Genomic DNA, 26,309 nt, shown 5'->3' with positions numbered 1-26,309 from the left:
TTGTTTCTGTCTCCCATTGGCTATATAAAATGTAGAACAAAATCTAGCTATTATATGTAGCATGCATCTTTTCCTCCTCATATTTAACCTTTGCTTCATTTTATTTTTGTAACTTATCTTTCAAGAGCTAGCTGAGATGTTAATTAAAGGCAGTACTGAGGTTTTTTTTCAACTGAGTTAGCCATGCTTGACATAGTTGTCCTCATAAATTGTTTTACATGCATTTTTTGAAAGATAATATCACAAAATATAAATTCTGTGTTAAATTTCAAAGACCAATTTTAAATGACAGCAAAAGTCAGGATTTATGTTTATTTTCTAGGCTCTAGGTTTTAAAGTATAATTGTAACCTTGTTTTTCACTCCCTAAGGCAGCCAGCAGTTAGATTCCATTCATGTAACACAGTTGGAGAGAGATACCGTTTTAGTGTGTTTAGACAGTAAGTACTATTTTTAAGTTTATTTTGAGTATACTACTTGATAAAGCAGTTCTTTTAATGGAATTTATTCTGTTAAACCATAATTCAAGATTTTAACTTTTTTTTTTTACTAAAAATGTTCCTTATGTTTAATTTGTAAGGGAAAAAAAATCACCCTTTATGGCTAAATATTTGAGCACCAGAGTAGCCATTTTTAAAGAAGAAATGTGCTTTTTAAAAAATGAGAGTGTAAATATTTAATATACACTATATAAAAAAGAAAATAATAAAATAATAGCAGAATCGCCATTTAACAGTGGAGGCACTCTTAAGAGTATTTTTTGCTATTTGACATACTTGACTTGAGTAGCAAGTATTCTTTATTAAGAATACTATATGATGTCCATGTAAAATCCACATATCAAGTTACATTTATTTTAGCAGATTTGCATGTCCAGTCTTGACTTGTTTTTTTTTTTTTTAAGAATTTGTAAAAATTGTAAATCTACAAGGAAAATTAAAATCAAGTAAGAAACTGGCCTCTGAGTTAAGTTTTGATTTTCGCATTGAATCTGTAGGTAAGTCTCCTTTTTTTCATAAATTAGTTTGCAATACTTATGATTATTAAAATTCATTCTGTACTTAGGGTTGTCTAGACCAGCACTGTCTCATAGAAATTTCTGTAAAGATAGAAATGTTCTGTATCTGTGCTCTTAAATACAGTAGTTATTAAACACATGTGGCTCATAAGCACCTGGAACATGACTAGTGCTACATTTTAGTTTTTTTAGATTTTAATTAATTCCAATTTTAATGTAAATAGCTACATGTGGCTGGTTGCTCCCATACTGGACAGTGCAGGTTGAGATCATAATAAATCTTTTATTGTTGTTTCCTGAATATTTAAAACTTGTAATCACTTCTAAAATTTCTGTTCATTATTCCCTTTGCTGCATTAAGTGAATTATACTTCTCCCAATTCTTTCCCAATCATGAAGGTAGTTGTGTGATGTAATAACAGTGTTAGGGCCGGACGCGGTGGCTCACGCCTGTAATCCCAGCACTTTGGGAGGCCGAGGCGGGTGGATCACGAGGTCAGGAGATCGAGACCATCCTGGTCAACATGGTGAAACCCCGTCTCTACTAAAAATACAAAAAATTAGCTGGGCATGGTGGCACGTGCCTGTAATCCCAGCTACTCGGGAGGCTGAGGCAGGAGAATTGCCTGAACCCAGGAGGCGGAGGTTGCGGTGAGCCAAGATCGCGCCATTGCACTCCAGCCTGGGTAACAAGAGCAAAATTCTGTCTCAAAAAAAATAATAATAACAGTGTTAGATATGCTATAATTCTTTGCCATGTAAGATTCTGGGTGGTCTATGTTAATATTACTGCTTTCGGATCTATTTATATATAAATAGCTAGTTCTTGCAGGACTTGTAAACTTTCATGCCATTTAATTTGCTTCCTTGTCAATTAATGTTTTACTCTATAATACTCACTGGTTTTATGATGAAAATTATTACAGTTTATCATTGTTTGCATGCTCATAGATCATATGTCAGTATTTTCCCCAGCAGTGACAAAACTTGTGAAAAAAATCATGAGTGGAAACATTTTTAAACATTTCATAATATGATTCTACCATAAATCAAAGGCGTTAAAATGAAGGTGGCAATTTTTATATGGGCCATAAAAAATAACATATGCTTTATAATTACGTACTTTTTTTTTTTTTTTTGAGTTGGAGTTCTATCTTGTTGCCCAGGCTGGAGTGCAATGGCACAATTTTGGCTCACCGAAACCTCTGCCTTCAGGGTTCAAGCAATTCTCCTGAGTAGCTGGGTTTACAGGCATGTGCCACCACACCCAGCTAATTTTGTTTTTTTAGTAGAGACGGGGTTTCACCATGTTGGTCAGGCTGGTCTCAAACTCCCAACCTCAGGTGATCTGCCCACCTTAGCCTCCCAAAGTGCTGGGATTACAGGTATGAGCCACTGTGTCTAGCCTATAATTATATACTTTTAAAAACACGATTTTCGTTACTTAGAAAGTTTTTTATTTTTAAAAAATATTTTAGGCCAGGTGTGGTGGCTAACACCTGTAATCCCAGCACTTTGGGAGGCCAAGGTTGTTGAATCACGAAGTCAGGAGATCGAGCCAACATAGTGAAACCCCATCTCTCTGTCTCTCTTTTTTTTTTTTTAAAGACGGAGTTTCGTTCTTGCTGCCCAGGCTGGAGTGCAATGGCACGATATCGGCTCACCGCAACCTCCGCCTCCTGGGTTCAGGCAATTCTCCTGCCTCAGCCTCCCAAGTAGCTGGGATGAAACCCCATCTCTTAAAAAAAAAAAAATTAATACATATCTCTCAATTGGAGTTTTACCCTATCACAAAAAATGTTTGTGCCTCTGTGTGACAGTTTACATGAAAATATTTTGCTTGTGATTGGGAAATTTACTTTATTAAAGCAGAAAACCTAAACTTTCTGTAGCTGTCAGGACAAAAGGAATTTTGGAAACTAGTTTGTTCTTTTACTCATTTATGTCCTACTAGCTATTACATGCCAGTTTGGTTCTAATATTTTTGAGAGAGATTCTGACATTGGAATCCTTAATTCCTCTTCACTTTCATTGAAATACACTGATACCTCAACTTTTTCAGACGTGCCAAATTATTTTGGTAATTTTGTTACACAAAATGTGTTCCTTCTAGGCTACCATCTTTTCTTGCCAATTAACCTTAGAATAATTACAAGAATTCTCCTGGGGAAAAAGAATGCCTTTACAACACCTCTTAAAAATAAAATCAGTAACTGGGTTTTTTATTTTTAGTGAAACGTGTGATTTGTCTTTATCAAATACTTTTTTATTGAGCTTAATTATGTTCCCAGAACATTCTTACATTAACTTTTTATAAAAAGGTAATAGTGTAATAAAAACAAGTAACTTTCAATGGCTTTTTTCCATCACCTTTAACTATGCTTTTCTACATCTATTTATCTCTAATACTTACATTATAATGGTTAAATACTACACATTTTATGTAAGAATTGACTCATAGATCCTAAATATTCAATGCGTGGTTAAATGTTGGATTGTGGGCCAGGTTTATTTTATTTTATTTTAGTTTGTTTTGTTTTATTTTATTTTTTTGTGATGAAGTCTCCCTCTGTTACCCAGGCTGGAGTGAAGTGGCACGATCTTGGCTCACTGCAGCCTCCTCCTCCAGGGTTCAGGCAATTCTCCTGTCTCAGGCTCCTGAGTAGCTGGGACTACAGGCGCACACCACCACGCCTGGCTAATTTTTGTATTTTTAGTAGAGACAGCGTTTCACCATATTGCTCAGGCTGGTCTCTTAACTCCTGACCTCAGGTGATCCACCTATCTCAGCCTCCCAAAGTGCGGGGATTACAGGGATGAGCCACTATGCCAGTCAGGTTTATTTTTTTAAATTTCTTTTGTTACACAGAAAACGTGAACATAAATAAAAGATGCTTGTTTAAAACTGCTTCTGAATATGTTACAGTATTTAAACAACAATGTTTTAATTGCAAAAGCCCAGTTATATATGTTTTTATGATTTTATTCATTTAAGACAGAAGAAATTAATATGCCAACATTCTCCTTATCAGAAGTTAGTTCATATTTAAATGAACAGCTTTTATATGTATATATATAATTTGCATAACCCTACCTCAGTAAATTACTTGAGCTTAGGCATGTTTTAGCCACAAAAATGTTGAAAAATAATGATCCAGACATTGGAATTTTGCCCTAGACACTTAAACAGGCTTAAATTATCATTTATTAAAAATAGAGAAAATTAATAGTGAAATGCTCTCTGTGCTTTATATTAGTTTCACTTCTCCCTTATTATTTTTAGTATGTCTTCAAGACAGTGTGTTGGCTTTCTGGAAACATGGGATGCAGGGTAAAAGCTTCAAGTCAGATGAGGTAAGCCTTCTCAGATTACCTCCACTGATTCGCACTAACAATTTTAAATGTTGAAACACTCATTTTATACATTTCTTCTCTGGACCTGCATTACTGTGTATACTGCTTTTGATGCTATGAACTGGTAGAACAAAGAGCCAGTATTTTCCCTTCAAATATATTCACTTTTATATCATATTTAAAAATTCCCAGTGGCCACTAGGAATTGCAAAATATAGGTTTACACAATTTCATTTCTTTAATTTGTTATTGTAAATATGGTTGCTAAGCTTGTAAAACTTTTCTAAATAAGGGTTTTCCATAATCTATAAATATGTAGCTTCTTTTTAAATATATTTTAAGATCTAAATTAATACATGCTAGAGCATAGGACTAAGGGAAATGGAGAAAATTGATTCATTGGCCAGGCGCAGTGGCTCACACCTGTGATCCCAGCACTTTGGGAGGCTGAGGCAAGGAGATCAACAAAGTCAGGAATTCGAGACTGGTCTGGCCAACATAGTGAAACCCCATCTTTACTAAAAATACAAAAAATGAGTTGGATTTGGTGGTGTGCCCCTGTAATTCCAACTGCTTAGGAGGCTGAGGCAGAAAAATCGTGTGAACCAAGGAGGCGGAGGTTGCAGTGAGCCGAGATTGCACCATTGCACTCCAGACTGGGCAACAGTGCGAGACTCTGTCTCAAAAAAAAAAAAAAAAGAAAAAGAAAATTGACTCATTTAATAACTACTGACTACCCACTATGTTCAAGACACTATTACTATAAATAATATCAAACTCATATAATACCTACTGTGTTCCAGGCATTTTACAAATATTTGCTTATTTCAGGCTCAAAATAACCTAGTAGAGGGAGATACTATTCATATTGCCATTTTTACAGCCACAGAGTGGTTAAGTAACTTGCCCAGAGTTACATAACTAGTCAAGTGATGGAGTCTGGATTTGAAGGGTCTCTTTAAATCCCTTCTAGCTGAGATAATTAGGACATATTTGATGCAGGAGAAAGGATTTGGGCTTCCAACTTGAAGGATGAGTCCTACTAGCTAAGATAATACTAACAGAAATATTTCCCACTTATGTGAGTACTTGTATGATTCTTCTAACCATGGCCTAACAAATTTCTGAACTTACTTAAAGCGGGAAAACTTCCTCTGTTTGCATTTATCTTTAGTTTTATCTACACTCTTATTTATACATAAATGAATATTTCCACCTCTTATGTGAATGCAGAATTAGAATGCTTCCAGGACGAAATGACATAAATCAGCTGTCTTTGAATATATAAGTTTATCAAGTTACTGATATATGTCACTAAATGAAACCTACAGTCCTATTTATTATCATATGGTTAATTATTCTTACATGCTATTTTCATTTTGTCACTCCTGTGGTTAGAAATCTACAGAATATCCTTGTTTCTTACTATATTATGGAATACTGATTTCATATCCTAAATATCTATTTTTAACTCATCTTTTTTTTTTTCTGAGATGGAGTCTCACCCTGTCACCCAGGCTGGAGTGCAGTGGCACAATCTCAGCTCACTGCAACCTCTGCCTTTCAAGTTCAAGCAATTCTCCTGCCTCAGCCTCCTGTGTAGCTGGGATTACAGGCATGTGCCACCACATCCAGCTAATTTTTGTATGTTTAGTAGAGACAGGGTTTCACTATGTTGGCCAGGCTGGTCTCGAACTCCTGACCTCAGGCGATTCACCCGCCTTGGCCTCCCAAAGTACTGGATTACAGGCATGAGCCACCACACCCTGCCTATTTTTAACTCATCTTGATTACCTTTTTTTCAGCTTATGTTCTCATCCTTCAACTTGGGCCTAGCTGAAGCCTTAACCTCTTTCATAAAGTAATAATCTTCAGTCACTACAGTCCACAGTGATTAGAACATCTCTGAACTTAGTACTCTGAAAATCAGCTCCAACTAGTATAGCACCTAATTTATTTTCTGATTCAAGCTTATTAATTCTGTTTTTCCAAGTAGACTGCAAACTCCTTGATACTGGACTTTTTTTTCTTAACTTATTTTATATCTACACTGTCTTTGTGTGGGTCTAGTCTAAAAGTAGACCCTAAGACAAGGACTCAAATACAGGTAGTTTGTTTGAGAATAGATTCCAGAAAATAAGTGATGTAGTGAGGAATGGAGGGTGGAGAGGGGTAAAAAGCCAATAAAGAACACATTAATAAGCTAGTTCCCCACTAAGAGCAACCAGGGCTTAATCCAGTGGGAACCACTGAGGAATGAGGTAAAACACACCTCAGAATTGACTCATTTGTAGGTGAGGAGGCTGGAGTATTTATGCACCAACTGCTATTGGTGAAGGCCTGCCCCCAGGTATACAAACTGCGGGCACTTTGGGATAGTATCTGCACACCCTCTGAGCACCCTCTGCAGCTTTGTAGAAAGCAGAGCAGAGTATATAGGGTCTTGCTCTGTTACCCAAACTGGAATGCAGTAGTGTGATCATAGGTCACTGTAACCTTGAACTCATGGGCTCAAGCGATCCTCCCACTTCAGCCTCCTGAGCAGCTAAGACTACAGGCATGTGCCACTATGCCCAGATAAAATTTTTAATATTTTTGTAGAGACAGGGTCTCACTGTGTTGCCCAGGCTGGTCGCAACTCCTGACCTCAAGCCTTGGCCTCCAGAGGGGCTCTGCAGTCCAACAAACCTGTATTTAGTTCTTGAGTCTGCCCATTATATGACCTTGAACAAGTTATTTAACCTCTTTGAGTCTTAGTTTCTTCTTCAATTATATGAAAATTATAATGCATATCATAAAGAGTTCTTCTAAGTAGAGTGCTTGATCCGTACTAGATGTTCCATAATATGGGTTCATTTCTAATAATATACAGTCAAAAAAACTTACTGAAATTTATTTTATTTGAGGAATTAAGTCTACCAAAAACTATTTGTGTTAATAATTGCTCTATCTAATTTAATTTTAAGTTATTATTAAGGTAATATGGGGACTAAGGTGCTATTGATAAGTATTTTTCTTTCATAGGTTACCCAGGAGATTTCAGATGAAACAAGAGTTTTCCGCTTATTAGGATCAGACAGGTAACAGTTTGGTTGTATTAATTTAATTACCAAAGGAGTTCAAAGATTGTGCTCTTATACTGTCAGTGTGTAATTGTTTCAAACAAAACTCTTAGAAGCTCATTGACTTAGAGAAATTTCTCTAAGTCTTTACTGAGAGATTGAATAATATTTTAATAAGTTGACTAAGCAATCTTTTGTCATTGTGAGGATTGTCATTCTAGAGACAACTGAGACAAAATGTGTTGATATAGATGTTGATGTCCCTAGTACCATGAGAGCTGTTTCGGGCCCCTTTGTCTTCATTTCGTCCTGGTGTGCTGCCTTCCATTAACTATTAGGAATATGCACCTCCTGTTATTTGCTTTTGTATTAGAAAATGTTTGATTCTGTTTCTAAGGTCAGTCTAAGTTTAAAAGAATATATGGTCTCTTTATATCCCAAGTAAAAGACAAGTTGCAAAACTGTCATGAAAAAATGTAGTAGCTGTAGCTTTTGATATCCAAAATCTACTGCCTACTTATTTGTTTTTTAGAGTCTCTGTTGCCCAACTGCCTGCTTCTATAATTAATAAAATACCCATTCCTTCTTTACCCACAAAAGTTGTTACTGCATCAAAATTGGTTAGAGTGGTATATGTTTGTCCTGAGACAAGGATTGAGAACCTCTGCTCTTCAGGTTCACATTGCTTAAGTTTTAGACACTTGAGGAAGGATGGGGAAATGGAGTTATAACTTCATAAAAATTTTGAAGAGAGAGAGAACGATCCAAGATGGCCGATCACTAACATCCCAGGATTGCAGCTCTCAGGGAAGGTGCAGAGAACTAGAGGACGCCACACTTTCAGACAAATTCTGGTCGCTCACGGAGCAGAAGATCCCCCAGTGGTGGAAACACACGAGTCGCCAGCGCGACTCTCGGGTTCGGCGCAGCGGTTCCGCCGGCAACTAGGCGCGTTAGCACTCGGCGCAGAGTAAACAAGACCGGTTCCCCTTCTGACCGAGGTTTGGAGCCCCGGGAAGGCAGAGTCGCCTACTACGGAAACAAGAAGGAAGCCCGACAGGAGAATCCTGGGCAGAAAAGCACCATCAGTTTTAACGCCGCTGCTCTGGCCCTGGGAACTAACAACCTGGACGTCCACTCAAGAGACCTAATCTGAAAGTTGGTAATTTCAAAGACGACAGGAGGATAAATTTACAATGACGGGAAGAAACCAGCGTAAGAAAGCTGAGAATACTCAAAGTCAGAACGCCTCTCCCTCTAAAGATGATCACAGTTCCACATCAACAATGGAACAAGGCTTGATGGAGAACGAGCGCCTCCTGATGACAGAATCACTCTTCAAGGAATGGATAATAACAAACTTCGGTGAGTTACAAGAACATGTTGTAGCCCAACGTAAAGAAACTAGGAACTTTGAAAAAAGGTTTGATGAAATCCTATTGCGAATAGACAACTTAGAGAGGAGTATGAGTGAATTAATGGAACTGAAGAATACAATACAGGAACTCCGAGAAGTATGCACAGGTTTAAACACTCGAATTGTTCAAGCAGAAGAAGGGATATCAGAGGTCAAAGTCCAACTTAATGAAATAAAACGTGAAGAAAAGATTAGAGAAAAAAGGATAAAAAGGAATGAGCAAAGTCTCCAAGAAATGTGGGACTATGTGAAAAGACCAAATTTACGTTTGATAGGTGTACCTGAATGCGACGGAGAGAATGAATCCAAGCTGGAAAATACCCTTCAGGATATTATTCAGGAAAATTTTCCTAAACTAGCAAAGCAGGTCAACATTCAACCCCAGGTAATACAGAGAACACCACAGAGATATTCCTCAAGAAGAGCAACCCCAAGGCACATAATCGTTAGATTCACCAGGGTTGAAACGAAGGAGAGGATACTAAGGGCAGCCAGAGAGAAAGGTCAGATAACCCACAAAGGCAAGCCTATCAGACTTACAGCAGATCTCTCGGCAGAAACTCTACAGGCCAGAAGAGAGTGGGGGCCAATATTCAACATCCTCAAAGAACAGAACCTTCAGCCCAGAATTTCATATCCAGCCAAACTAAGCTTCACAACTGAAGGAAAAATAAAATCTTTTATGAACAAGCAAGAACTCAGCAATTTTATTACCACCAGGCCTGCTTTACAAGAGCTTCTGAAAGAAGCATTACACACAGAAAGAAACAACCAGTATTAGCCTTTCTAAAAATACACCAAAAAGTAAAGAGCACCAACATAAAGAAGAATTTACACCAACGAATGGATAAAACAGCCAGTCAACATCAAATGGCAGTAACCCTAAATTTAAATTGACTGAATTCCCAATCAAAAGACACAGCCAAAACCCAACGGCATGTTACATCCAGACCTGTTTCACATGCAAGGATACACAAAGACTCAAAACAAAGGGATGGAGAAAGATTTACCAACCAAATGTTGTATCGGATAAAATAGATTTTAAAGCAACAAAGATATAGTGGTAAAAGGATCAATGCAACAACAAGAGCTAAGGATCCTAACACCCAGATAGGAGACTTAGATTCAATGAGACAGAAAATTAATAAGGATATCAAGGACTCGAACTCAGATCCAGAACAAGTAAACTTAATAAATATTTATAGAGCTCCCCACTTCAAATACACAAAATATACATTCTTGTCAATACCACATCACACCTACCCATTAGTTTAAATGAAACATTGATTGGCCATTATTAATACCCAATTTTTTTCAAAATAAAGCGATATTTCCATTTACTCTCCCTCTTTCTCTCCTCTTTCTTCCTCTCCTTTACTTACTTTTTTTTCTTTCCTTCTCTCAAAAAAAAAGAAATCAACTTGTAAACCGCTAGATCCAGGTCGGCAATGTCTCTTTCATTGCTTGATTTCCTTTCTTCCCTTCCCTCCCTCCCTCCCTCCCTCCCCGCTTCCTCCCTTCCTTCCTTCCTTCATCCCTTCCTTCCTCCCTACCGTCCTTCTCCCTTCCTTCCTGCCTTCCTCCCCCCACCAAAAAAAAAAAAAAAAAAAAAAAAATTTTGAAGAGAGTTTTATAGGAGAATAGGGATTTTTCAAAAACTGATGACTACCTCAGTGAATAGAAGAGGTAAGCCCGGCCAGGCCTGGTGGCCCACACTTGTAATCCCACCACTTTGGGAGGCCAAGGCAGGCGAATCACGAGGTCAAGAGATTGAGACAATCCTGACCAAAATGGTGAAACCCGTCTCTACTAAAAATATACAAAAATTAACTGCGCATGGTGGCACATGCCTGTAATCCCAGCTACTCAGGAGGCCGAGGCAGGAGAATTGCCTGAACCCAGGAGGTGGAGGTTGCGGTTAGCCGAGATCGTGCCATTGCACTCCAGCCTAGGTAACAAGAGCGAAACTCTGTCTCAAAAAAAAAACAAAAGAAAAAGAAAAAGATAAGATATGCCCATAGAGCATGGCAACTTAGTAACTAGTCAGGCAACAAAAAGAGAATTTGAGGATCATCTGGTAAATGACTCTGGAAGTAGAATGAGAGCCTCTTTGCTTCTCCAGGAAGAACTGACAGAAGAATTGTGGGCTGGGCATGGTGGCTCACACCTATAATTCCAGCACTTTGGGAGACCGAGGCAGGTGGATCACTTGAGGTCAGGAGTTCAAGAGCAGACTGGCCAACATGGTGAAACCTGTCTCTACTAAAAATACAAAAAGCGCCGGGCGCGGTGGTTCATGCCTGTAATCCCAACACTTTGGGAGGCCAAGGTGGGTGGATCATGAGGTCAAGAGATCAAGACCATCCTGGTCAACATGGTGAAACCTCGTCTCTAATAAAAATACAAAAAATTAGCTGGGCATGGTGGCACGTGCCTGTAATCCCAGCTACTCAGGAGTCTGAGGCAGGAGAATTGCCTGAACCCAGGAGGCAGAGGTTGCGGTGAGCCGAGATCACGCCATTGCACTCTAGCCTGGGTAACAAGAGCAAAACTCCGTCTCAAAAAAAAAAAACACAAAAAGCTAGGTGTGGTGGTGTGTGCCTATAATCCCAGCAGGAGAATCACTTGAACCTGGGAGGCAGAAGTTGCAGTGAGCCAAGATGCACTCTAGCCTGGGCTACAGAGCGAGATTCCATCTCACCAAAAAAAAAAAAAAAAATTGTGGATTATTCATTGATCCTGATGCAGATAATCCTTTAATGAGACCGAGTGTGAGAGAGGTTTGGTATCAGAAGCCATTTCTCTCAGTTCCTTATTTTCCTTCCTCCTTCTTTGCCCAGAGCTTTCTCCTTCACTATTCCCTTACCTGTTTGAATTCTCTCTCCATTCTATCATTATTTGGTCTAAAAAACTACTTCCTTCAGACTACTGCCTTGTTCTGCTTATCTTCTTACATGAGCATCTCCTTGATTTTATATATATATATATATATATATATATATATATTTTTTTTTTTTTTTTTTTTTTTTTTAATGGAGATGGGGTTTTTCCATGTTGGTCAGTCTGGTCTCAAACTCCCGACCTCAGGTGATCCAACCGCCTAGGCCTCCCAAAGTGCTGGGATTACAGGTGTGAGACACCTGTAATCCTTCTAGAGACATTTTTCTCTGCATGAGTATAGTATTTTTTATTCTGTTCTCAACTTCTCTTCCCCACAATTAAAATGTTTAGAACAGCACTTGATTTTTTTTTCTATCAGTCCGTTGATTGGATTCTTTTATCTACTTTTGTTTCAGCAACTAGGGAGAGGGGCCCCATTTCATACATTTTTTAAAAAGTTATCTCAAATACCTTGAAGAACAGTTTGGACAAGTGTCTCTTAGAGCCCTGTTTTATTCTCTTGGCTTTTCTTCCATCCTCTTCCTGTTAGTGTAAATTCCTGAAGTATTATATTATTCCTTTTGTTGGCATTAATGAGTAAGCAGATTTTGTTTGTTTTTTGTTTGAGAAGGGGTCTCTCTCACTCAGGTTGAAGTGCAGTGGCACGATTGCAATCACAGTATACTGCATCCTCAAAACTCCTCAGCTAAAGGGATTCTCCTGCCTCAGAGGGATTCTCCTGCCTCAGCCTCCCAAGTAGCTGGGACTACAGGCGCAGGCTTCCCCACCCAGCTAATTATTTTATTTTTTTGTAGAGATGGGGTCTTGCCATCTTGTTGAGGCTGGTCTCAAACTCCTAGGTTCAAACGATCCCCCTGCCTCAACCTCCCGAAGTTCTGGGATTATAGATGTGAGCCACCACACCCAGCCTAAATTTTTTTAGTTGGAATAAGATAAAGAGACTATCCCAAAATGTCTTCAATATTTTATTTTCATCAATTCTTACTGTGTTTTAAAGCTGTAAAATGTAAAGCTGAATTTGATTGTGCATCTATGATCCTTATGTAATCTTACTGAAATGTGAACAATGATATTCTTTCCTAGTTTGATTTTAGTATTTGATGTGTGAAATCTGTAGTTACTCTTAAGCCCTCTGTTTTGGTTTAATTACAGGGTTGTCGTTTTGGAAAGTAGGCCAACAGAAAATCCTACTGCACACAGCAATCTCTACATCTTGGCTGGACATGAAAATAGTTACTGAGCAAAAGAAACTGATCTCACATGACAAGAAAATGAATATACTCCATTGAAAGCAAAAATAAGGAAATTCAATACAAACTGCAGTATGATTTGCTTTAACTGTTGTGGGTTATATTGCAAATGATCTGTACTTTAGGGTAGAATTCAATTATTTTCTGCAGCTGGAAACAGCTAGTCTATCTCTTGCCACTGTGTGGTGGTTATATCAAGTTTGCTTAATAAAAGCTATGAGACAAATAGTCCTCTAGTTCCAGGAAACACAGTCTTTTAAAAAAAAAAAAATTGTAACAAGGGTGCCATGGTATTTTTAGATAACTCGTAATTATCTTAAGAGAGAGAAATTTAGTGATCATTTTATACCATGTCTTATTCCTTCTTAATGAACGTAATTTGATAAATTCTCAAGCAAGGTTTTCACTTTTATATTGGCCATTCTGTATGTTTTTGTAAAATAGAATATTTAATCCTTATTTATTAATCTCTTGCTGGAGTGGTGTAATGTATCTAACTTTTAGCAAAGGAGGGTTGCAGAGCAGCTTAGTTTTTTTATAATGTACACGAATTTTGTTTATCTTTTAAGAGTAGTCAAGTACTTTGAGTTTTGGGGGGTTCAACACACACATTCAGTTTTGTTTAACAAAATTATTTTATAATACAGTTTCAGACAGAATTACCTTAAAAGGGAGTTTTATGTTTCAACTACAAATAGTTGTAAGGGATCATACCGAAGATATTAATGATGGTTGAAATATTCTTAGAAGGGGTGTGTATGTCTAGGTGTGTCTACCATGTGTATGTATTCTTGACAAGCAGTATAAAATACCTGTGATTTTTCTTTACATTAGGGATAATGCATAAGGAATTAATCTTCATATATATTATCATCCCTAATGGGGGGGGGGAGTATTGAACTGCCCATGATATGTATATTACTTATATTATGCCAGAGAGGAAACTATAAAGTAATTACACATGTAATCTTGTGTTTTTCACATATGTAGGTATTCAATTTGAGTAGGTTTAAGAAGAAAAAAAAATCTTTACACGAATTGAATTCTTGATGGGATAGTATCAATAAGTATTTAAAAGCCAGTATTCTAAAAATATTAAAGGGTAGGATCATTTTTGTTTGTTTTTCTTTTGCTATTGTTAATACTCAAAATTAAAGTGTTACATTGGTACCAATTGTCTTAATGCATTTATTGAGAACAGTTAGCATTGAGATGATGAACAAGGAGTTAGCAATAGCAAACTATAGAATTATTTTGACTAATTAAGAGGAAAATAGTATAATTATCTCATTCAGTATTTAGCAATTCTATAAGTATTATCTCCATTTTTGAGATGAGGAAATAAGGGTTTAGCAAGGTTAAGAGATCTACCCAATTTGCACAGCAAGTTAATAGCTGAACCTGACCATGAGTCTTCTGACTCTGTTCTTTTCACTATGCAATATGCAAGCAATAAAATGTTATACAAATGAAATACAAAGTTATTTATTCTTTTAAAATGCACATATGTTATGATTTCAACAAGTCTGTGGCTGTTTATTTTGGATGTGTTAAGAATATTGGATACAGTATATGACAGGGGGACCATCCTCAAAACGAGACATTTACATGTTGGATAAGAAGGCCAGCATCCGCCTTTTCTTACGGAATCCTGGCAGCCAGATCTTTACCATCCTTCAACAGAATATTGAAGAGTCTTCTCTGTGAAATCTGACCAATGCAAGTGAAAAGACCTAATTAAGATCTTGATGTCGGACGTGTCTTGGCTAAACTGCCCAGTTAAATAACACTTCAGTGAAAATCATAGTTGGCATACCCAGTATCCCACATTGTATCTAGAGCTTGCAGTTAGCCTTTTAGTCCTGTGCTATTAAAAATGAGCAGACAGCCAACGATTACAAATAAATGAAAGAGAAAAAGCAGTCTGGGGAAAACAGAGGAAACAGACTGTGCAAGGTAAGGAAAATATCAAAAGAAAAAGTATCTTCAGAAGGATGTTGCAACCATGAGTCAAGGCAGAGTACTTTTAAAGTTGGCTTTCAAAAAAACAAAAAGAGGTCTTAGAAAATAATATGATAGCATAACTGAATAATTCAATTAGAAGGCTTAGAATATAAAGTTGAAATTTCTCAAAAAACTTTTAAAAATGAAAATGTTGAAGGAAAAAAGTTAAGAAAATTAACAGCCCAGGAGATTTAATATCCAATCTTCCCCAGAGTTCCAAAAAGAAAACAGAAGAAATGATTAGACCATTTCAATAATTTTTCCAGTATTAAAGAATATCAGAGGCCGGGCGCGGTGGCTCAAGCCTGTAATCCCAGCACTTTGGGAGGCCGAGACGGGTGGATCACGAGGTCGAGAGATCGAGACCATCCCGGTCAACATGGTGAAACCCCATCTCTACTAAAAATACAAAAAATTAGCTGGGCATGGTGGCGCGTGCCTGTAATTCCAGCTACTCGGGAGGCTGAGGCAGGAGAATTGCCTGAACCCAGGAGGCGGAGATTGCGGTGAGCCAAGATCACGCCATTGCACTCCAGCCTGGGTAACAAGGGCGAAACTCCATCTCAAAAAAAAAAAATATCAGATTCTAGATTGAAAGAACACAGTGGATGACAAAGACCTTTACCAGAGCACATCATTATGAAATTTCAAGGACACTGGAGTCAAAGAGAAGATCTACATTTCCAGAGAAAAAGGTCAGGTCAGATACCAAGGAATATCAGGATACCTTTATTTTTATTTTTTGAGACAGGGTCTTGCTCTGTCACCCAGGCTGGAGTGCAGTGGCACAGTCTCGACTCACTGCAGCCTCCTCCTCCCAGGCTCAAGCCATCCTCCTGCCTCAACCTCCCAAGTAGCTGGCACTATAGATGCCCACCACCATGCCCAGCTAAATTTTTTTGTACTTTTTGTAAAGAAAGGGTTTCACCATGTTGCCCAGGCTGGTCTCAAACTCCTGAGCTGAAGCAGTTGGCCCACCTCAGTCTCCCAAAGTGCTGGGATTGCAGGCATGAGCCACCACACCCAGCCCAGAACAGGTTTAAATTTGAACAGAAGAAATGCCTTCAAACTTCTGAAGGAAATTTCCAACCTAAAATTTTGTATCTGACTAAATGTAACATAAAGGTCAAATAAAGAGTATAAAACAATTTGCCTCCGATATATCCTGTCTCAAGAAGCTACTAAACTATGTGCTTCATAAAAAGGGTATTAACCAAACAAAATGGCGTAGGATGCAGGTAATGGGACTTAGCGCAGGAGAGAAATGAAAGAAATCCCAGATGGAATATGCAAGGATGACCACTACACCAGGTATAGAGAGTATATTGAAGCATATCAGAAGATCCTGGCAATACGTTTTTAGAAAGATTACTGAAATATCTGATGTGTCTCAGTATCTTAAGAGTGAGGCAACAAGCAAAGTAAGAGGTTTCTCCTGAAATAAAGCCTGAGTTAAGAGCATGGTTTAGTTTATTTTAGAGATCACAGAAACTAGGAGTGAGGGGCTTGTGATATTGTGAAGGAGAAAGGGGAAAGTCAGCATAAGAAATGGTGTATTACTGAGGTTATTTCTATGTAGACAATGGGAGCTTGATTCCACCAGGTCCTCAGAGAATCTATGTGATAGATCCCTGAATTGCCTCTTGAAAGACAAGGGATTGGAGCATTTATCTACACACTTTCATTTTTCATTCATCAGGTTGCTGCAAAGGGCATTATCTCCTTGCACATGGGGCAGTTTGAACATGGGCACAGTAGGCTCCTTAAGTGTCAAAGAAGACCCTGAGACAGAAAGCTGAACGAGTAGGAAATGGGTCTTCAGTTCCCATGGAACTGTCCACTGATACTGGCTGGAATCATAGGTGGGTGGAGGAGATGCTTTTTAAGGCTCCAGGGTTCAATCAGTGATGACAGTGATTCTGAAGAAAAGCTAATCAAACAAAAAACTGCAGTTAACTCCAGGAAAGCAAAATGGCCAGAAAAGAAAAATAATGACCAGTGGTTGATGGCATAATGTTAACAAAATATTCATCTAATCAAAATTACAGCGACTATATTGGGAGAAGACATGGTATTGTGGAGGTAAGGAAAGTTATCAAATTCTCATTTTCCACAGTAGGAAATCAGTGGATAATACCTAAAATTAAAATCAAGGGATTACATCAGACAAAAATCTGCCCAGCAAAGGAAACAGTCAACAGAGTGGGAGAAAATATTTGCAAACCATACATCTCATAAATGGTTAACATCCAAAATATGTGGTGAAATAATTCATTGCAAGGAAACATTGTAATTTTAAAATGGCAAGGTCAGGTGGGGTGGCCAGTATCTGTGTTAAATGTCCAAGAAATACTCGCATACCACCACTAGCAGAAAGGATCATTTTAGGTTTTACTGAGAATATCAGACTGCTCCAAATGAATCTCATTTAGGAGAAAAGCAAGAAAGATTTGTTAAGGATTTATTATGTTGATGTTGAGAACACATCAAATATTCATATTCTGACCACATGTTAGTCATCATACTAAAGGTTCTAGTCAATAAACAAAAACTTTAAAAGATCAAAGGTTCAGGAAAGAATATAAATGCCATTATTTGCAAATAAATAAATTGTTAGCAAGTAAATTTGGAAAAGCAGCTGGATGCACCATCAAAATTTAAAAGCATATATACGAGCAATAAACAATGTAACTTTAAAAGAATACCATTTAGGCTGGGCGCGGTAGCTCACGCCTATAATCCCAGCAGTTTGGGAGGCCGAGGCAGGTGGATCACGAGGTCAAGAGATTGAGACCATCCTGGTCAACAAGGTGAAACCCTGTCTCTACTAAAAATAGAAAAATTAGCTGGGCATGGTGGCGCACGCCTGTAGTCCCAGCTACTCAGGAGGCTGAGGCAGGAGAATTGCTTGAACCCAGGAGGCGGAGGTTGCAGTGAGCCGAGATTGCGCCATTGCACTCCAGCCTGGGTAACAAGCGAAACTCCGTCTCAAAAAAAAAAAAAATACCATTTATAACATAGAAACCTATCAAATACTTAAGAATAAAATAAAGATGCAAGATCTCTACACTGAGAACTGCACAACGTTACTGAAAGAAAGTAGACCAAAATAAATGGCCAATTATGCCATATTTATGAATTAGGAGCTTTGGTATTGTAAAGATGTCTGTGTGGTCCCAGCAGCTATTTTGTGGAATTTGACAAGTTCATTCTCAAAGTATATAAAATGCAAAGGGCCAGGAGTGGTCAAGGCAGTCTTGAAGAAGAAAAAAAACTTGGGAGTCTTAGGCTACCAGATTTCAGGAGTTATTATAAAGCTACTATAACAGTTAAGAGAGTATGATATTAGCACAAGATAAATGCAATACTGTCCAGAGTCCAGAAACAGCTACACTTCTTCACTTCATGTGTGACTAAGGTACACTGCAGTGGAGTGAAAGAAAAGCCTTTTCAATAAATTATACTGAAAATGTATTGAAAACAATAATGGAAAAATCAAATACATTTTGACTGCTACCTCACACAAAAGCAAATACCACATGGATTGTAAATAATCTCAAATATACAACTATAGCACTTAAAACACATCTTCATGAACTTGAGGTATGCAAAGATTTTTTTGAACAGAACATTAAGTTTTGACAATGGAAAATGTTGGTAAGGCTGGGGGCAGTGGCTCACATCTGAAATCCCAGCACTTTGGGAGGCTGAGATGGGCAGATCACCTGAGGTCGGTTTGAGACCAACCTGACCAACATGGAGAAATGCCATCTCTACTAAAAATACAAAATTAGCCTGTCATGGTGGCACATGCCTGTAATCCCAGCTACTCAGGAGGCTGAAGCAGGAGAATCATTTGAACCCGGGAGGGGGAGGCTGCAGTGAGCTAAGATCGTGTCATTGCACTCCAGCCTGGGCAACAAGAGCAAAACTCTGTCTCAAAAAAAAGAAAGTTGGTAAAATAGACTTTATTAGAATTAAGATTCTCTACTCAAGACGCCTTTTTAAAAACTGACAAGCCACAGAATGGAAAAATAGACTTGTATTGCATATAGCCACAGAAGAGCTCCTAGAAGACATAAAGAACTGAAATCAATAAGAAAAAGGCAGACAACTTGGTAGAAAAAGGAGCAAAAGATCTCAAGCAGGCACTCCACAAAAGATAGCAGCCAAGTAGTCAATAAATATGTGGAAATGTATTCAACTTAATTGGTTATCAGATAAATGCTCCGTTCAAATGGATGCTGGCTTGCTAAAAGCACCAGATGTCCTGTATATCTATAAACAACCACTTGGTGAAGCTTAAAAAAAGCAAAACCACTCACCACATTTGAGTGAAATAGTTCATTAAATCATTATGATATTCAACCACATATTCTTAGTAATTTTGCTAATTACTAAGCAAAAATACTAAGATTTACCACACTGTAAATGTGACCTTTGATTTGGGTATATGACTTTATCCTGGTCGTGTTTCTTAAAGCTAAGTCTTCCTGGATTAGTTACTGCACTGTGATTATCTTACAATGACTAAAAGACCCGAGAGAATCCAGAGATTTCTGTTGATCATGGAGCACCTGCCGGGATGCCAGGGCATCCTGGCCATTTGATATGTAAATGATCTACGTGAAGCACTGACTCTGTCAAGCTTTCAAGTCCATAATTGTTTCTCAGTTTGTGGTTTCTGAAAACCCACAGTAAATAATAATGTCCATTTAAATTCCTTGAAGTCCAATTCCCAAATCTTCCCCAGGATTTCACAACCTTGATACGGGTTGCCTTTGTCCCCAACCAAATCTCATCTTGAATTATGAATTGTGGCTCTGCATCTTCTAAAGATTAAAACTTAAGCTAAATTAATCACATGGAATTTTATGTTAGATAGAATTATTAGGGGGGGTCATAGAGCTCCTTTGAGGTTCCTAAAATTGTATTATACAGCTGCCTACACTAATAACCTTATGTCACATCAGGAAGTGATACTTACATTTTACTGACAGAAAAGAGAAAATCAACATTATTGGCACCTGCTCTAGGCCAGGCACTGTGTTAAACATTTTACATGAGAGATCTCATTTCATCTTCAAAATGAGTCAGTGAGGCAGCTATAATTATGCCTATTTATAAGTAGAATAGAAAAATACAACAGATCCTTCTCATGCTGTGTATTTGTCTTCGAAAACCCTTCCTATATTAATTTCCCACTTTGTGAATCTGGTGTCTCCAAAGAAACCCAACTCCCTTTCCCAGCACCTAGCAGCTAGGGTGCAGGCTTCCCCAACCAGACTTACTCACACATCTCAGTCTGAAAGCAACGCAAGGAAGCAGGTGCTGTCCTGGACGTTTTTCTTACTTGGATGGTGGAGAGGAGTCTGGCCTTCGGGGTCAGAATGATGCAGTCGTGTGTATGGTATCCAGCATTAGCAGAACCAGGGGCAGTGCCTGCAGCAGCAGCGGCAGCACTAAAAGTCTGGCGGAGGCAGTCCTGCAGAACAGTTTTGTTATTGTTTCTAGCTGTGTAGGCTCCAGATCTGACTTTCTGACCCTCCTGGAGATTCCTCAAGCTGTTTAATACCCTTGAATAAATCCCTTTCTGCTTCAACAAGCTGAAGAGACTTTTGCAGTTGGCAACTAAGTGCCCATAATACAAATGAAAACCACACTGAGATACCAACTCATACCCACTAGGATGACTACTATCCAAACAAACACAAAACAAATGCTGGTGAAGATGTGCAAGAGTTGGAACCCTTGTATACACTTTTGGTGGGAATGCAAAATGGTGCAGCTGCTGTGTAAAACAGCAGCAGTTCCTTTAAAAATTAGAAATGGAATTACCATACAATCCAGCAATTCTGTTTCAGGTATCTACCCAAAAGAATTGAAAGCAGGGTCTCAAAGGCCCTTGTACACTCATGTTTATAGCAGCATTAATCGAAATATGTGGAAGCTTGGGTGGAAGCAACCCAAGTGCCTACTGGAAAATGATTGGATAAACAAAATGTTGTATGTACATGAAATGGAATATTATGCACTCTTAAGAAGGTGGGTACAGTGGCTCACGCCTGTAATCCCAGCACTTTGGGAGGCCGAGGCAGGTAGATCAGGAGTTCGAGACCTAACTGGCCAATATGGTGTAACCCCGTCTCTACTAAAAATACAAAAATTAGCCAGGCATGGTGGTACACGACTGTAGTCCCAGCTACTTGGGAGGCTGAGGCAGAAGAATTGCCTGAACCCAGGAGGTGGAGGTTGCAGTGAGCTGAGCTCACACCACTGCACTCCAGCCTGGGCGACAGAGCGAGACTCCGTATCACACACACACACAAAGGAAGGAAATCATGCTACATATGCATGCCTTAGACGAACACAGTTGACCTTGAGGACAGTATGCTAAATGAAATAAGCCAGTGACAAAAGGACAAATGCTGTATGATGCCGTTTATAAGAGGTACCTATAGTAGTCAAATTCATAGAAACAGAAAATAGAATGCTGGTTGCCAGGGTTCTGGAGAACGGAGAATTTTCTTTAATGGGTAGAGACTTAGTTATGCAAGATGACAAGAGATCTGGAGATGGATGATAACATTGGTTACTACTGAACCGTACACTTAAAAATGGTAAAGATGGCAAATTCCATATTATGTGTATTTACCATAATTTTTCTTCTTTAAAAAAAAAGGTGACAGTATTAAGTGCTTACAAGGATATGGAGCAACTGAAACTTTCATATGTTGCTGGCGGGAATGCAAAACGACACAGCGATTTTGAAAACGCATAGGGTCGGGCGCGGTGGCTCACGCCTGTAATCCCAGCACTTTGGGAGGCCGAGGCGGGTGGATCACAACGTCAAGAGATCAAGACCATCCTGGTCAACATGGTGAAACCCCGTCTCTACTAAAAATACAAAAAATTAGCTGGGCACGGTGGTGCGTGCCTGTAATCCCAGCTACTCAGGAGGCTGAGGCAGGAGAATTGCCTGAACCCAGGAGGTGGAGGTTGTGGTGAGCCGAGATCGCGCCATTGCACTCCAGCCTGGGTAACAAGAGCGAAACTCCATCTCAAAAAAAAAAAAGAAAACGCACATAGTAGTACCTTAGAAAGTTAAATTTCCATTCACCATACAATCTAGCCATTTCAATTCTTGGTATTTACCTAAGAGAAAAAAATGCATATGCCTACAGAAAGACTTCTCCAATAGCCACAAGTCAGGGATAGGGGAAAGGGCAGCATGTGGTATGCTTATGATTGAGTGGCAGGAGAATTGCCTGAACCCAGGAGGTGGAGGTTGTGGTGAGCCAAGATCGCGCCATTGCACTCCAGCCTGGGTAACAAGAGCAAAACTCTGTCTCAAAAAAAAAAAAAAAATACTGTACTATGGTCTTGCAAGATATTATTACTGGGGGAAACTGGGCAAATAATATACAAGATCTTTACGTGTGATTTGTTTTTTGTGTTTGTTTTTTGAGACAGAGTCTTGCAGTGTCACCCAGGCTGGAGTGCAGTGGCGCGATCTCAGCTCACAGCAACCTCTGTCTCCCAGGTTCAAGCGGTTCTCCTGCCTCAGCCTCCTGAGTAGCTGGGACTACAAGTGCATGCCACCACATCCAGCTAATTTTTGTATCTTTAGTAGAGACGGGGTTTCACCATGTTGGCCAGGTTGGTCTCAAACTCCTGACCTCAGGTGATCTGCCTGCCTTGGCCTCCCAGAGTGCTGGGATTACAGGCTGTGAAACACTGTGCCAGGCCCTCGATGTGTGATTTCTTACAACTGGATGTTTACAATTCTCTTAAAATGAAAGTTTAATTAAAAAAAAAAACCGGGCTGGGCGTGGTGGCTCACACCTGTAATCCTAGCGCTTTGGGTGGCCCAGGTGGGTAGATCACCTGAGGTCAGGAGTTCAAGACCAGCCTGGCCATCATAGTGAACCCCCATCTTAAAATAAATTAATAATAATAAAAAAACTTTAAAAGCCGGGTATGGCAGCACATACCTGTAGTACTAACTATTTGGGAGGCTGAGGCAGGAGGATTGTTTGAGCCCAAGGAATGCAAGGCTGCAGTGAGCTGTGATTGTGTCACTGTAATCCACCTTGGGCAACCAGAGCAAGATCCTATCTCTAGAAAAAAAAGAAAAAGAAAAATTTTAGACATATTCTTGGCCAACAAACAAAGGAACTTTCCTGGTTTTTATTAAGCAAAGAAAGGGGAGAATTCAGATATGAACCCAGGTCTGGTGGACTCTCAGGCCTTTGCTCCTCCACTGCATGCTGTCTCTCAAAAACTTCCCCCATGAGCAGCTGCACAATGTGATGGCAAGAGTGCTTCTGTGACAATGGGAAGCACTGGGTTTCTCCAACAGAAACGCTGGGAGTGTGGATTACGACTCCGAATGACTAAATAGATGTTTTCCTTTGATAGCTAAGTCTGAAATGAATCCCTAAACTTTAAATTGTTTTCAGTGAAGTAGGGAATACATTTTAGTAGTAAATAAGTTTCTCACCTGAACGGAAAATAATACACAAGGATTATCACTGTCATGATGATAAACGCTAACATGGATCTAGCACTCAGTCCTCACAAGAACGTGAAGGTTAGCTCGTTTCAGTGTTGCAGACAACACAAATGAAGCATCAGGAGGTTAAGTAACTTGCCCAAGTTCTCACAGTTACTGGCAGAGCTGGATTTGATCCCAGTCTAGCTCCAGAGTTCGCCTCTTGTTGGGGAAAGCAGGTCAGATGATATTGTAGAAAAATTAATAGGTTGTTTAAGGTGAAGGATTTCTTTTATTATTTTGGAGAAATACTGTTTAAATGCATATTTTTTACAAAGACCTACATGTGGATTCATTTCAGTTGCCTCATAATAAATATCTTACTACCAATATTTGACAATGAGCCATTCCTATGAAACCTATTTACAATAATAGGACTTTCACATGTGGTTGTAACTCTGATCTTCACACAATTCTTGGCTTGCTTGCAGTTTAGAGATAATCTTATGGAACTATGTAGACTTTTTTGGTTAATACCTGCCTAAAAATTCAATGGTTGTCATGGAAAATGTACCTTGGGTGCCAGAGGATTTTGTTTATATAACTAGTTATATAGACACTAATGAATAAGCATCACAGAGTTTCTGAAAGGGAGGTGAAATGTAACAGGACTTACAGTATTAACTCAATTTTTTAAAAGATGCATTTCTTAGGGCTAGGCGCAGTGGCTCACGCCTATAATCCCAGCACTTTGGGAGGCCAAGGCGGGTGGATCGTGAGGTCAAGAGGTCGAGACCATCCTGGTCACATGGTGAAACCCCGTCTCTACTAAAAATACAAAAAATTAGCTGGGCATGGTGGCGCGTGCCTGTAATCCCAGCTACTCAGGAGGCTGAGGCAGGAGAATTGCCTGAACCCAGGAGAAGGAGGTTGCGGTGAGCCGAGATCGTGCCATTGCACTCCAGCCTGGGTAACAAGAGAAAACTCCGTCTCAAAAAAAAAAAAAAGATGCATTTCTTAAGGGAAAAAATCATCCTAAAATTCCCAGGGACTCTCACGGGGCGCTAAGTAGCCAAAACAATCTTGAAAAAGAACAAAGTTGGAGGCTCCGCACTTCCTGATTTTATAACAAACTACAAAGCAACAGTATTTAAGAAGGTGTGGTACTGGCAGAAAGATAGATAGATGCATTAGTTCGTTCTCACACTGCCATAAAGATACTACCTGAGACTGAGTATAAACTACCTGAGACTGGGTATATGCTTTCTTTATAAACAATGGAGGTTTAATTGACTTACAGTTCCATATGGCTGGGGAGGCCTCAAGAAACTTACAATCATGGTGAAGGCAAAGGGGAAGCAAGGACCTTCACAAGGTCGCAGGAGAGAGCAGAGAGAGAGCAAAGGGGGAAGAGCCCCTAATAGAACCATCAGATTTTGTGAGCATTTGCTCACTATCGGAGGAACAGTGTGGGGGAATTGCCCCCATGATCCAATCGCCTCCCTCCCTTGACACATGGGGATTACAGGTCCCTCCCTTAACATGTGGGGATTTCAGTTGGAGATGAGATTTGGGTGAGACACAGAGCCCAACCATATCAACAGACATCAATAGACCAAGGGAGCAAAACAGAGAGCCAGAAATAAACCCTTGCTTATTCTGGACAAATAATTTTTGACAATAATGCCAAGACTACAAAATGGAGAAAGAACATTCTCTTCAACAACTGGTGTTAAGAAAACTGGATATCCACATACAAAAGAATAAAATTGGACCATTGTCTTACACCATATACAAAAAATAAGCCAAAATGGCCTAAACGTAAGCCCTTCATGTAAGATCTAAAGACCAAGTGTAAGATCTTCAATTGTTAAACAAAGACCTAATGTAAGATCTTCAATTATTAAACTTCCAGAAGAAAACATAGGAGAAAAGCTTCAGGACAATGGATTTAGCCATGATTTCTTGTATATAATACAAAAGGCATAGGCAATGAAAGGAAAACAGATAAATGGAGTATCAAACCTAAAGCTATGATTTCTTGTGTATAATACCAAAGACACAGGCAATGAAAGGAAAACAGATAAATGGAGTATCAAACCTAAAGCTATGATTTCTTGTGTATAATACCAAAGACACAGGCAATGAAAGGAAAACAGATAAATGGAGTATCAAACCTAAAGCTATGATTTCTTGTGTATAATACCAAAGACACAGGCAATGAAAGGAAAACAGATAAATGGAGTATCAAACCTAAAAACATCTGTGAGTCAAAGGAATCAATCAACAGAATGAAAAGGCAGCCTACAGGAGAAAGTAATTTAAACCATGTATCTGATAAGAGATTAATGTGCAGGGTATATTAGGAACTTCTACAACTCAGTAACAACAACAAAAACAAAACCAAATAACCCAGTTAAGAAATGGGCAACAGACTTGAGTAGACATTTCTCCAAAGAAGATATACAAATGGCCAATAAGTACATGAAAAAATGCTCCACATTACTAATCATTAGGAAATGCAAATCAAAACCTCAATAGACAATCACTTCACATCCATCAGGATGGCCACTATCAAAATAACTGACAGTAAGTGGTGGCAAGGATGCAAAGTTAGAACCCTTGTATGCTGTTGGTGGGAATGTGAAATGGTGCCACCGCAGTGGGAAACAATATGGCAGATCCTTAGAATATTTAAAATACATTCACCATATCATTCCAATAAGTCCCCTTCTGGGTATATATCCAGAAGGATTCAAAACCAAACCTTACAGAGGTGGAAGCAACCCACATGTCCATCCACAGATGAA

At 38.9% G+C, this 26,309-nt stretch overlaps 1 protein-coding gene across 3 annotated transcripts in view; it reads left to right on the top strand.

The window, feature by feature from the left end:
- Positions 1 to 14,475, top strand: part of MAP4K5 (mitogen-activated protein kinase kinase kinase kinase 5) — a 118,881-nt gene extending 104,406 nt beyond the window's left edge. For all 3 annotated transcript variants that reach the window (XM_035260466.3, XM_078334875.1, XM_078334874.1), the window contains 5 exons: positions 371 to 439; positions 904 to 996; positions 4,301 to 4,371; positions 7,396 to 7,451; positions 12,904 to 14,475. In XM_035260466.3, the coding sequence (XP_035116357.2) occupies positions 371 to 439; positions 904 to 996; positions 4,301 to 4,371; positions 7,396 to 7,451; positions 12,904 to 12,991 (377 nt within the window). In that variant the 3' untranslated portion in view covers positions 12,992 to 14,475. The remainder of the gene's footprint in view (positions 1 to 370; positions 440 to 903; positions 997 to 4,300; positions 4,372 to 7,395; positions 7,452 to 12,903) is intronic.
- Positions 14,476 to 26,309: the final 11,834 nt, after the last annotated feature.

This window comes from Callithrix jacchus, chromosome 8 (assembly GCF_049354715.1).
Source record: "Callithrix jacchus isolate 240 chromosome 8, calJac240_pri, whole genome shotgun sequence".
Classification (NCBI taxonomy): domain Eukaryota; kingdom Metazoa; phylum Chordata; class Mammalia; order Primates; family Cebidae; genus Callithrix; species Callithrix jacchus.
The sequence above is the reverse complement of the archived record's forward strand: the minus strand, read 5'-3'. Positions and strand labels throughout refer to the sequence as shown.